This window comes from Epinephelus fuscoguttatus, linkage group LG23 (genome assembly GCF_011397635.1).
Source record: "Epinephelus fuscoguttatus linkage group LG23, E.fuscoguttatus.final_Chr_v1".
Classification (NCBI taxonomy): domain Eukaryota; kingdom Metazoa; phylum Chordata; class Actinopteri; order Perciformes; family Serranidae; genus Epinephelus; species Epinephelus fuscoguttatus.
Window position 1 is genome coordinate 29,754,696 of NC_064774.1, and position 13,834 is coordinate 29,768,529.

General features: G+C 43.0%; 1 protein-coding gene and 1 non-coding gene across 4 annotated transcripts in view; both read right to left on the bottom strand.

Moving 5' to 3' along the window:
• The window catches only part of kirrel1a (kirre like nephrin family adhesion molecule 1a), a 47,861-nt gene extending 40,105 nt beyond the window's left edge, over positions 1–7,756 (bottom strand). For all 3 annotated transcript variants that reach the window (XM_049568063.1, XM_049568064.1, XM_049568062.1), the window contains exon 1: positions 7,468–7,756. In XM_049568063.1, coding sequence (XP_049424020.1) covers positions 7,468–7,513 — 46 coding nt within the window. In that variant the 5' untranslated portion in view covers positions 7,514–7,756. The remainder of the gene's footprint in view (positions 1–7,467) is intronic.
• A 5,441-nt stretch (positions 7,757–13,197) lies between these two features.
• Positions 13,198–13,271, bottom strand: trnar-ucu (transfer RNA arginine (anticodon UCU)). Its single transcript has one exon. It is a non-coding gene; the product is annotated as a tRNA-Arg (tRNA).
• Between the last annotated feature and the right edge of the window lie 563 nt (positions 13,272–13,834).

Sequence of the window (13,834 nt, forward strand, 5' to 3'; positions counted from 1 at the left end):
TCAACTATGTCATGCTAGCATGGGAAGGGGAACTAAATAACTCTCCAACCTGAGGCTAAATTTTGGCAAGGGAACAACTGGCATGGCCATTTTCAAAGGGGTCTTTTGAACTCTCACCTCCAGATATCTGCATAAAATGCACTCTATGGCTACCCACTGGTCTCTCAACTAGAAAAGGCTTGTTCCCGGGAAAAGTTTTGTTCCCTACAATAAATGTACTCCTTCAAAATAAAGCTATATATTAGTGTATTTAAGGAAAAGGACAACCAGCCTATTTGAAGAATAATAAATTACGTACCTAACACATAACACATTAAAATTGGATTTTTGTGGAGCTGTAGCGGTAATAGTCAATACACATCAAATTATTGGTAACATTAACTGTAAAATAAGAACACAAATCATTCAGCTTTGGCTTTTGGTTTTAGTGTGCCACCCCAAAATTCTTGGTGTCCCCATCTGGCCACCCCTATGAAAAATTCCTTGGGGTGCCACTGGCTTGTTTGGATTACTTCCCTTAATTCCAATTAAGAGAAATTTCATATAGTGATATTTTTGACAGTAGTGTTCTTCCAGCTTTGTTGCAACACTTTGTGTTTGGCCATTTCCTATTTCAACATGACAATGCCCCTGTGCACAACGCCAGCACCAGAAAGAAATGGCTTTCCCAGTTTGGTGCATTAGAATTTGACTGGCCTGCACCCCATCATATGGCTGTGGGATGACTTGGAACGCCGACTGCAAGCCAGTCCTTATCACCCAATCCCCAGTGTTGGACCTCACTAATGCTCTTCTGTCTGAATGGGAGCAAATCCCTGCAGCCAGGTTCCAAAATCTTGCTGAAAGCCTGAAACTAGGAGAGTGGAGCCTGTTACAGCAGCATATTAAAGCTGTAGTTGGTAACTTTTATAAAAAGAAGTTGTGTCATACTTGCTGACATTTTCACTATATCCAGACAGAAGTAATTTAGATAGTTAGTCTAATAAAAAAATGTTCCTCCTCCTTCCTGTAGTGTAGGGATATTCAACTTGCTTTGTCAGGGGGGCCAAAATGACAGGAGGCCAGAAACCAGTCACTGCTGGTGAACTGCGGTGAAACTGTCAAACTAGGCAGTGCTGATCAAATATGAATCAAGGCTCTGTTACTGCATTGCCTATTACTTGCCTCACTTTTTCAGATACATATCTTAGTGTACTGTTCAGCTGAAAAGTGAGAAAGTTTGTGACCAAGCTGTCATGTTGAAACAGCCCCGTAAAAGCGAAGCACTGCCAACCAGATGGAGCAAACATTTTCATTAACTCTCATGTTTTCAGAAACATTTACACATTTTAGTGTACTGTTTGGCTGTAAAATGAGAATGTTTGTGTAGACCTATTGTCAGTGGGACAGATGTAAAGCTGTGAGTAACCCTGTACTAAAATGATCAACTTCTCCATATTCATTACAGACTGATATTCACAGATGACGGGAAAGATATCTGTCAGCTGCGCGCTGATGTGTTCCAAAAGTTGAATTCAGTACATCTCGGGGCGCAGCGTTGCGCCCTGAAAAACAGATGCTTGAGAACACATGCTCGCCATGACTGTGTCGCTCTGGCGTTTGAGCGGACCTGTCACGCATCTACATTGATAACTATGGATTTGAGGGCGCAAAAAAACGCAGCATGCGTACGGCCCCTTAAAGACTCCTTGGCTCTGATTGGTTGTTTTGGAACAGCTGGAGAAGTTTCTAACAAAAGCTATTAGAAGCAGTACAAGGAGGAGGACATAATTTTTTCATAGGCTATCTGTCCTCATGTACTACTGTCTGGACATAGTAAAACAAGTGTAAAAAAAAACCCTGTAGCTTTAATATCCATAGTCCACATACACTCAGCTATGTTAAGTATCTTCCATCATCTTGACATGACAAACTGTAAACTCGAGCCTACTCTGAAACTAAAAACATGGCTACACTGAGTTAAAGTTAGCTTCATCTCGAGGGTGTAGGTTGGCAGTGGCTTTCTTTGACAAAATAATGCATCTGCACAAAATGGTTTTAATGAGTGGACTTCAAAACCACTGATGATTATTACTACTAAGAGATGGCTCACTCATTATTTGTAGTCGGCAACAATTTAGCCTGCAGGCTGTTATATTACATGACGAGGGGACGGCGAGCGTCGCCGTACCGTGGTAACCGATTTAGTTGGACGGCTGACCCTAATGTTGTTATCGTAAAGGGAAGATGGATGGAGCAAGCTGAATCTCTCTGCCTCTCTCCCTCTCTCGGCCCTGTCCCTGTAGAGGAGCAGAAACTGGGAGAGCTGAGAAATGAAGTGACATCATCAGCGTCAGCCACATTCCTGCGGAGGGAGGGGGTGAGGAGGAGAAGGGGGGGATAAGGAGGAGGAGGAGAATGTCCCAAAACTTTTGAGGTTACAGGACCGACATCCCCCCTCCCCCAGCCCCTTTAACACACACACACACACACACACACACACACACACACACAGATGCATCCATTCTTTCCCCCTTTGCTTGTGTGCGCATGTTTTCCAGTGCACGTTCGTGTGTGTTACAGTACATGGGCTTCTCTTCCTCATCATGCGCTCCCTGTTTTAATTCATGTGCCTCTCCTCCTGTCCCCTCCCCCACCCCACCACCCCCCACCCCACTCATACCACCCCCTCCCCTCCTCTCTTTCTCTCTCCACCGACCAGTGGAATGCAAGAACCACATCTGGAACTTATTAGAGAGCAAGAGAGAGAAAGGGGTAGATGGAAAGAGAGGGAGAAGTAATGGTGGGGGGGAGGAGGAGGAGGAGGAGAAAAAAGAGTCAGATTGAAAAAAAAAAAAAAAAAGAAGTCCAGGAGGGGACAGAAAGAGAAAGAATGAACTTTGGTAAGCAGAAAAAGGCTCGTGTTGAAGGAGGACGCCAAAGAAGTGAAAAAGAAAGTTAACAGCAACACCGATTAATGCCAATTAACCTCAGCAGGGACGGGGCAGGGGAAGAGCTCCGCTGGCACCTCAGATGTGGGTTCAATCACTCCAGATTCCAGCGCAAATGTAGCCTTTGAACCGGCCTCGACCATATTCTGTCTGAATGAGCGGCTTCACTGTCCCCACTGAGGGAGCAGTCAGGCCTGAGTAATAGTCCCTTTCTCTCCGCCGCTGGCCTCCCGACCACTCCTCCTCCTCCGTCCTCGTCCCTCTCTCCTCTCTCCCGGCTCGCTTTTCTTTTCATCCAGCACACCACTCCTCGAACACTACAATACTTCCCCCCTCCCACCTCTGCCTCCACCTCACCACCTTTAAAACAAACAAAAAAAAAAGTCTAATCACTCTCCATCAAGCTTCACCCACCTGCCTGCAAGACTACCCCTCTTTGTCCCCCTCCTTCTCCCCCAAAACAACTTTTTCTGTAACCCCACCCCCTCCCCCTCTCCATCACCCCAAATTGGTCCTCGCTGCAGAATGTGGCCGTGCAGTTTGGGAAAACAAGGCCAATAGATTCAGTCAGATGTGATGAAGTGTTCCTCTCTTGCTCGGGGGACTCTGCATAAAGAAACATTTTTAAGGGGATGTTTTTTTTCTCCCTTCGTCTTTTTATAACTTGGATGCCCCCGGCCTGTCAAACACAATCAGATTATGGGGCCTTTAAATCCTGGGGCTTCACTTGAGGAACGTTCATGTAGCTGCTGAGGGTGCTCAGAGGAAATGTCGACACTTTTTGATTAAATTTTTCTCTGACCACAAGTTTGATAATGAATTATCCGACTAAATTCTTTAACACCCCCATTAGGTTTTTACTCTATCGTGTGAAAGCAGGCATGCATGCTGCTGCTTTCTCTCCCAGTGCCCCTTCAAAGAGCATTATAAGACACTCGTGTCCAGAGGAATGCCCTAAACAAACATATCAACTGAGAGAAGCAATCACCATGTCACACATTGACAAACACCCGCCGGGACAGAAATGCCAAGAATTTGTTGATTGAATGGGGAACAACAGGCGTGGATGTACATTATAACATTACGGGCTCCATTCCCAGATTGAGCTGTTCTACTGGTTCAGTGATTGCTTTCAGTGGCTGATGTCAATTAGAGATGCTTTTCGGTAAATAGGCTTCATTCAGATGCTGTGAAAAAAAACCATGACCCGAATTCGCATATTAACGGTAGGATGCTCCGGAGCCACATCTCACTAGCTGGGATCAGAATTAAAAACAGACTTCTGCCTCGCCATGTGTGTCGCTCCGTATCTGAGTTGGAAAGAGTTCAGTATAGCAGAATGGTTCGTTGGCCTTTCAGAGAGGTTTCAGAAAGGTTTGTAGAGCTATAAATAGTTCTACAGCCCGAGTGATAATCCACAAGATCCTCATTGGAGGATCTTGACAAGTTTGACCCTCTGCAAGTGGCACTTTTTGTGTCTGAGTCGGAAAACGTTCAGTATGGCACCACAGAATGGTTCGTTGGCCTTTCAGAAAGGTTCATAGAGCTATAAATAGTTCTATGAGTGATAATCCTTATTGGAGGATTTTGACAAGTTTGACTTTTTGTAGGTGGCACTTTTTTCTTCATCAGCCCCAGTAGCTACTACTGCTCATGTTAAATCTCTCATATTATCTGGGCAAAAAAAAGAGTTGTCCAAAGTGCAGTTTCAAGGGGTTATTCCATCCTTTTGTAACCAACATTAGCGCTTGAATTTCCCCAGATCTGCATAAACTCGAGCTAACTACTCAGTTCTTTTATTTACTGTGAAAACATAAAACACGTCACTTGCTGTGTGATAGAGGATTTGTTTGCCCAGCAAATGGAAAAGCAGAATCTAGAGTCGCCGTATATGAATCAGATGTAGAGAGCGGAAAAAACTGGAAATTATTTAGATGAAAGTGTCACAGAGAATTACTGGCAAGAATGCATGAAATGTTGTAAATCAGAACTTTTAACAGAGTGTTTTAGCATCGCGCTGGATTCTTTATGAGGCTTTCCTAATTCTTCATTGTTATTTGAGCTATTACAGCCCACTTTGAGTCATTAACATTGCACATATAGTAGTAGCAGCACAACTTTGCTGATCAAACAACCCTTGAGCAACCTTTCTTTTTTCAGGGTGTAAAATCCCCCCGAATGTGTCTGACTCCTCCAATATCTGAATATTTTCTCTGCTGAGCACCAACACAGGAATCCGTCTGAGGTCTATGATTCACAGCTGTGTGATTCAGGGTCTGAGCGCACAGTACGGGCAGCAGCTCGTGGCCTCCGTCCGCACAAAAGGACAGAGGCTGACAAATGGTACACCTGCGCCGGAGCCTTTGTCCGAGTCAGCACTTGAGCTGAGCGTCCGGGCTGAAGGTGCACTGCTGCAAGTCCAACCTCAAGGCTCTCCTGCTCATTAGGAAGTTAAAGGCGTGTGTTTGCAATGATTGATTATGCAGTAACATTTAACAGCTGCATTAATGGTGCCGCTTGCTTGGGACTTATTACCAGGTTGGTATAAGCCTGGGATACTAAATCACTCCAGTGGTGTTGCTAGTAGAGATACTGGATCTAAATAACCTAAAAAACATTCTGATTTGCTAAAGCTTTAATTAGCTGCTCGACTAATAACCATCCAATCATTAGCACTAGTAGGCAATTACATGTGCGCAAATTGCAGGCCGTGAAATACTGTTTTACTTGTCTAATGAAGAGATACGAGTCAGGGTGCTCCCAAACCTATCTCTTTTGAGGCGATAGCTCTCTCTGGATAATGTTTACTCCTCTTCTGTTTTCCAGCCCAAATGCAAAAACCACATTGCAACATTTGAGACCTTACACCATTTTAAATCTTACTGAACAAAATGCAGCCCCATTTGCAGCCTGCTAATCTTGTCTTCGGGAAAGCCTCTGAGAGCAAATGTCTTTGTGTTTGAGAGCCCAACGTGGAGTAATAATGGATTATACAGTTGTAACAGTGCAACAGCAGACAATAGGACACATGGCTTCACACATGTAAATAGGCTGTGTGTGTGTGTGTGTGCACATCTGAAAGTGTTACTGAGCTAGTCATGTGGACTGAACGGTTTATGAGTGGACAAACAGGGCAACAGCATGTGACAGTGGCAAGGGGTCTCGATGGAGAGACCCGGGGAGGGGGGGGGGGTCTGTGTGTTTGTGTGTTGTGACGATTGTGTCATATGTCGATCCATGGAGCGCCTGATCTGTCGACGAAAAGGATCCTGCTTCTTACTGTATGTAGACTGTGATGTGCGTGTGTGAACCCTCAACAACACACTATGGGTGGATGCTGTGCGTGGCAAGCCGTGGCTGAGGGATACAAAGCCTGGCAGACACGGTGACATCATCCCTTTCCATACCTTCCCTTCCCCGAACACGCCCCCTACCTATGATGAAGTGGTTGACTGGCTGGCCAGCAGCGGCCAGCCGTGCACGCTCCCAGTCAGCCAAGGTAGACAATAGGAGGGGGAAAAAAGGGAGGTTTGCTGTAACTGCGTGGCCACGACGACACACAGATATGCTACGATCAAACAGGTAGCTTATAGAAATTACAAGCATCCTCTCCTCCTCCTCCTCCTCCTCCTCCTTCAGCCTCCTGTCTCCCAGCAACTCGGCTGTGATTATCATAAGCCAATAGCCTACCTGGCACCCCACAGGTATGGAGGGGGAGCAGATGCACAGGCGCTGCTGCTGCTGCTGCTGCTGCTGATGCTGCACACGCCTCATTGTGCTGTTGAGATGCACAGAGAGGGTGAAAATGGGCGCTGTGTCAAGCACACAGGTAGGACACAAGGACAGGAGGGTGTGTGTGTGTGTGAGGGGGGAGACAGGGGGGAGAGGAGCTATATAAGCTGTCTTTCACTACAGGATCGCCACAGGGGCTGGTGGCAGTGCTCTCATTGACTGACAAGCCATTCAGATGCGATAGCAGCGTGGAAGTGCTGCTGGCATGTAGAGCAGCGCTGGTCAATCACTGTCATTCCCGTCACGTCCTCAGCGCCTCACCACGGCCCGTCTGAATAACGGCACCGAGGGTTTGTCATATGCAAAAGGTCATTAAGGCCGGTGGGCGCGCATGCACCAGTCATGTTCAAGTTGGACTGCACGCACGCGCGCAGCCATGTACTCGTACAGAAGCGCGCGACAATGAGCATTTAAAAAAAAAAAGAAAAAGAAAAAAAAAGTGTGGTGATCCATTGCTGCGGTGCGGACACGCAGTCACACGCGCGCGCGCTCACACGTAGCTGCACGTGCACGCACACGCGCACACACACGCCTAAGGTGATCCATTGCTGCGGTTCATAAGGGAATGCTATGAAATCATGTTATATGCCTTTCTCTTTTTCTCCCCCCGACACGCGCATACTTCTGAAGGAATGCCAACGGAGGGCTCTGTCCGTGTCAAAGCCCCTGTAGTTTCACACAGCATTACATTTAGACATTATCCGCCGTGAATTATGCGCTAGAAAAGAGAGAAATGCAGTCTTACCAGTTTGAAAACTCAACACCAAACTCAGGAGCAGCAGCCTCTGCATGGTTCAGCCGACCAATAAGTCCGTTATTGGCTCAAACCTCCGTGAGGACAGCATCAAAAAGCGGGAGTTTACTGACTTTAATAATAATTAGACAAAGAACAATAATCCTCCTGCGTCGTCCCTCCTCGTTTGTCCCCTGACTCGGGTTGGACTTGCTCAGCTTTTACACCATTTCACTGCTTTTTTCACCTCTCTCCTCTTCTTTGCTCTCCAGCGACAGTCCGTTTTCTACTCTACACTGAGGCGGTAAGCTAGCAGCTACCACACAGGAAACTTCCGGTCATGACCTTCAAAATAAAATGCACACTGAAAAGGGTTTTCCGTTATTATTTCAAATCTATGGGGTTTTTTAGGTATTAAAATCAATAAATAAATTAATGTACTATTCATAAAATTAACAGTAATAGGCAAAATAATAAACAAATCTCGCAACTTGTGTCTTCTTCTTCTTTCTTTTTTGTGTACTGCAGTTTTATTTTATTTTCTCTTACTCTAATGATCTCCAACACTCCACTCCACTATACCATAAATGCTCTGGCATGTTTTGACTGTGAAGTTCACTCACCATGGATGTATTAAGAGACCTGGATATGGCATTGGCAGCAGGCCCCCCATTCATTCCTATGAAAGTTGCTCAGTGGCGCATGAGGTGAAAAAAGCTCTATTTCCACAGTATGAAATTACCCAGATAATCTGCGCTTCTTCTGTATCACTGGGCCCACTGAGTAGGTGCGCTGGAGACTTATGGCCGCTGATCACAGCCGAGCAGCTTGACTTCCAGTCTAGCTCTCTGCTAGCTTAAATGAGGATAAAATAAGTTCATCTTGCGGTTCTTTTAGACTTTCCAAATGTTATTGTACCAAATTGAGTGAATTTTTTATAGTGGAACAAATCATTTTGCAGGGGTTGTGAAGTTCCAGAGAATGTATCCACTGATCACTCTCCCAGTTTAAGTCCATGGGATAAAGTATTTTTTGGACCTAATGGCATCACATGAGGGACCCCAGAAACTGTAGTACCACTATTGGGCCACTACGAAAATTGGTCTCTCACTGATGAACTAGATCAGGGATGGCCAAATAACGGCCCGTGGGCCAACTGCGGCCAGTTGCCCATTTTTAAATGGCCCATTGTGAATTTGTAAAAAAAGAAACCAAAGTATGGCTTGAACACATTTCTAATGAACTGCACTGTACATTGCACAGCCTTGTTAAATGTGATGTTGATGTCATCTTGAAGAACTAGCAAGCCCTGCCATTGCACTTCTTAATTTGAACAGTAGATACCGCTACTCCACCTACAATGATTGATTACTAGTCAATTAAAACATTTACCTAAGCATACATGGTGGTGGACCTGAAAAGATGGATTAATGACAAACGTTAAACTATTTACTGCTTTAATGCCCTGTAAATTCAACTAAAATGTCTATCCAAGGCATACCCAAAAGTAAAGTAAAAGCTGTTCTTGTTCCATTTTTAGTACATGTGCATGGATTGTCTGCAGGGTTGGTCTTGGCAAATGGCAAATCGGCCTTTCTGGGGGGGGTTCTAGAAAAACTGATTTTCTTGCTGTGTAACTGGTTGAAATGATATGCAGTAACTATTGTCTGGGCCGTGACTAATCATATTTTTCTGTGTATGGCCCACAATCCAAAAAGTTCCTGAACTAGATGGACTAGATTGACTGTGAGCATTAGATTTTTGGATAATCTTCTATAGGAAGATTCACCACTGTCTACAACCTTCCACAACTTATGTAACATGATTCTTGTGAGTGCCACTTTCATAAAGAATTTACATTTTTCCCTCCAAAAAAAAAAAAAAAAAAAAAAAGCCAACATAGATTTTACCCTGAAACCATTTTCTTCAAATATGGATGTAGGCTGTGTACATTCTCTTTTTGCCTGGGGGCTACTTTTGCAAAATGACAGGAGGTCACAGACCCTTAAAAAACAAATATGAATAATATTTATCAGTATATATAATAAATGAATCACTTATGTTCAACCTTTCAGTGTTTACTGTCCTCAACCATCTTTAACAAGAGGCAATTCCAGTCACAGCAGCCCTACACAGGTCAGGTGTATGCAAGAGCATTTCTTTCTTTTCTTTAAAAAAATAAACCAGCTCTGTTTTGATGCTCGTTTATGCACTCTGGGATCTTGGGATCCCAAAAAAAAAAAAACCTGTGACATTGTGACAATTGTCACAAAACATTGTTAGTGTCAATTTATTTCTATTGTGGTGAAGAATATTATTTCTATTGCCCATGGGCCATTAGGGCACCACCTCTGGTCCTGGCATTGCAGTTCACTTTAACATCTTCACAGTCAGAACATGCTTGAGCATTAATGGGTGTGACAAAGTGGAGTGTATGTAGAATGTGTTCATGTAAGAGAACATTAAAATTTAAATTAGAATTATATATATATTTTGGGAGAGGGCTTGCCTCGGGCACCAAAGGTCCTGCACCAACTGTAACCCATAAACTCCTCTGTCCTCATTCTGAACCTTCTTGGAGACGTTAAGGGATTCATAGCTGAAAACTCCTTTGTTTAAAGAAGGTGCTTTTATGTCTCTAAAAGTCTTGTGAAAATTAGCAACAAATGTTAATAATCAAGTAGGGATGCATGATAATATCGGCACGTCATGGCTATCAGCCGATATCGGCTCTGAAATGAACTATCGGAAGCGGCCAATACGCTGATAATATCGACAAGCCTAGGTATCAGTCGATATTGGCTATAAAATGAATAAACGGAATCAGCCAAAAAGCTGATATTAACCGTACATTATCAGTGTCGAGCAATATCTGCTTTAAAATGAAATATTAGAATTGGCCAACATGCTGATATTATCAGTGTATCATCAGTATCGGCCGATATTGGCTTTCAAATTACATATTGGAAGTGGCCAACACGCTGATAATGTCGGCATGCCTTGGTATTGGCCGATAACAGCTGTAAAATGAAAAAAAAAACGGAATCAGCCAAAAAGCTGATATTATTGGTACATCATCAGTATCGGGCGATATCGGCTTTAAAATGAAGTAACTGAATCAGCCAACAAGCTGATAATATCGGCATGCCATCCGTATTAGCCGATATCGGCTTTCAAATGAAATATTGGAATTGGCCAACATGCTGATAATATTGGCAAATTCTTGGTATTGGCCGATATCGGCTTCCAAGTGAAATAACAGAATCAGCTAACAAGCTGATATTATTGGTACATCATGGGTATCAGCCAATATCAGCTTTCAAATTAAATATCAGAATCAGCTAAGATGCTGATATTATCAGTACATCATCAGTATCAGCCGATATTGGCTTTAAAATGAACAGATGATCAGAATCAGTTATCATGCTAACATGCTAAATAATATCGGCACGTTATTGGTATCGGCTGATACTGGCTTTAAAATGAAATAGCCTATCGGAAATCAACCAACATGCTTTTTCTTATTTTGCACAATGAAGGAACATTACATACATTGAAAATCATTGTATTTCATGTCTCCGCCTGCAATAAAAGTATGTGTGCGTAATATGATGTTAATTTCACTACAGAAGAGACTTGATGATCACTTAAAATCAGATGGGGAAAAAAAGTGGATATATTGACATCAGTATCAGTTATTGGCCAAATAAATTGTTAGATATCTGATATCGGTAAAAAATCGAATATCATGCATCACCACATTTAAGTAATTATACTAGGTAAATTTCATATTCACCAATAATAATATGTAAATTCAAAACCTCCGTTTTATATTTTTATAAGGCTACTTATTTGGGACACCAAAGAGTACATGACATAGCCCCACCTTTAAAACACAAAGAACGTTTTTAAAACAATGGAAATGTTTCTTTATTGATGTTCCCTGATTAATTAAATAAAAGTTCCCTCAATGTGACCACGCTCTGTTTCCGGTGTAGTCCTCGCTGTAGTTTCTCTGACTTGACGTCATATTCTCATTCACGGGGCATTCCTCTCTCTCTCTCTCTCTCTCTCTCTCTCTCTCTCTCTCACGTCAGCAGCACCACAGCACTGCCCCCTTTTTTCTCTCCCTCTGGATCTTACACAGGCCAGCACCAGCAAAAAATACATTATGAAATATAAAAAAAATAAACCAGCTTAGAGAGGCATAATCATTTTGACACATTTGCTGTAGTAGGGGCTGCTTGGTGTCTGGTGTTCACGGTGTGTCATTTGGTAGTGAAGTTATTCTAGGTAACTTACCTTCACATATATCACCCTAATTTTATCATTTATTTTTAAGAATGATGCCACACTTAAAATATAAATATACTATAGAGATTTCATAATAATTGAGCATGACGTCATAGTAACATGATGTCACGCGGAGCTTTGTGGTAAAATAAGAGCACAAATAAATAGAGGAGATGCTGTTTGCTATAAGTTACAGGAAGCAAAATATAGTGTAGGACTACTCACAGATATTATTACTTCCTAGAATAATATTGACATTCATTGGGATGAGGCAGTGATGTCACCATGTGGCTACAGCCCGAACACATGATGAATAACCAGACCATGTCCTCATTCCTGTCACATAATGTAGGCTACCGATTTTGGTGATGGTTCCCCGTGATACTGTAGCTGTCACAGCTCAGCAGGTCTGCACAGTGAGCCGGTTCCTCCCGTCTCGCACCGGCGGGAAGTCACTAACACTGATGCCGGAGCGCCCCCTTGCGTCCTCTGTCCGGAACTACATCCTGCGTGTGCTTGGAGCACAACTGGAGCAAGGATCCCAAAATATTTGCGCACGCGCACACGCGCACATTTTGCTGGCGGTGTTATTGGCGTGACTGAGGCGTAATCCTCAAAATAGATGCGAACCATTCTTACTTGAGAGACTCTTCTTTTTTATTTACAAAATAATATCAAGCATCACTGCCTGACAGAAACCTGCGGGGAGGGCTGTAAATACACAAGATACAAGTCATTAAATGTAGTAGTGTAAATATTATCTAATTAAATATTTTTGCATGAGGTTAGGTTGCAATAGTATAATTGTAATTGCGATTTTGGCCAGAAAAATACATTTACCACACTATACCGTATGTCTATGTTCTCTTATGTTTTAAAATATGCTTTGGTATAAAACCAAATGCCTTCCTGGGACAAAATAAAGTTTAAAGCTGAAGCTGTAAGTCAAATTTCAAGTTTTTTGTGCAAGATATCATGCACAAGATCAGCCTATTTTAACCCAATATCATATTACTTTAAAATGTCATACAGACACAGAAAATTAAGATAATAATAAATATATATTTTTGAATTTCAAGTCGAAAAAATATAAAGTGTAGCCCATAAAAAAAGAGAAAACGTAAAGAAATAAACACGTGCCTCAGTAAGACAACGGCATCATTGTAGATCAAGTCGGCTCTTATGAGTTAACCTGTCTCAATATGAACTGAATCTATGCTCGAGATTTTTTTTAATCCATCAGGTAAAATTTATAGAGAGCAAACGATTGACAGTATAAAGAGTATGAATGATTGGACCGTCTTCCAGTGTATTCACCATAGCCCACATTATTGCTCGGGCAGTGAAGATGGACGGTTACAGCAGAATAATCTGCAACCAAAACATCATCATCTTTTCCATCTGATAAAAAGTGACCGCAGGTCTGCCAGTGTGGCACACAGAGTGACTCATCTCTGCCGGGACTCGAACCCGGAGCCTCTGGATTAGAAGTCCAGCGCGCTATTCCATTGCGCCACAGAGACTGCGCCAGGATATCTCGGGCCTGGCACGGTTTACATACATATATCCTCTCATATCGCTGCTCTCTGCATCCTCGCAGCATCAGGACCAGTCTGAGCCGACATGTTGGCTGTCCCGGGGCTGAACACTAGAGGGTGCTGTTGCTGCACTCTGCGGTAGAGTTAGTCAAGTTATCAGGTGTGTAACCGGAAATCAAACGCTGAAGTTTGAAAAAATAAAAGTCCCTGTCGCCGTGGTGTTATGCGAGGCTTTTATTTTGAAACTGCGTCATCGGAAATAATCTTTTCTTCAAGCTTGCTTAACACTCGTCGCTCGAACAGCCTCCACGGAGCCAAAATGGTGACTATTGGAGCTTTCCACCCGTGTTCGCATTAAAATAAAAAATATATATCACGCTATTTGACTTAATGAAATACAGAAGCGATAGACGCCAGGTTTAAAATAGCCAGCGCTTCCGCCATTTTGAACCAATTCACAGACAGAAAAACCTAATTGATGACAGGGGATCGTGCCTCAATCCATTCCTTTAGAAATAGCTTAATGATAACACGTCAGGTGTTTTTTA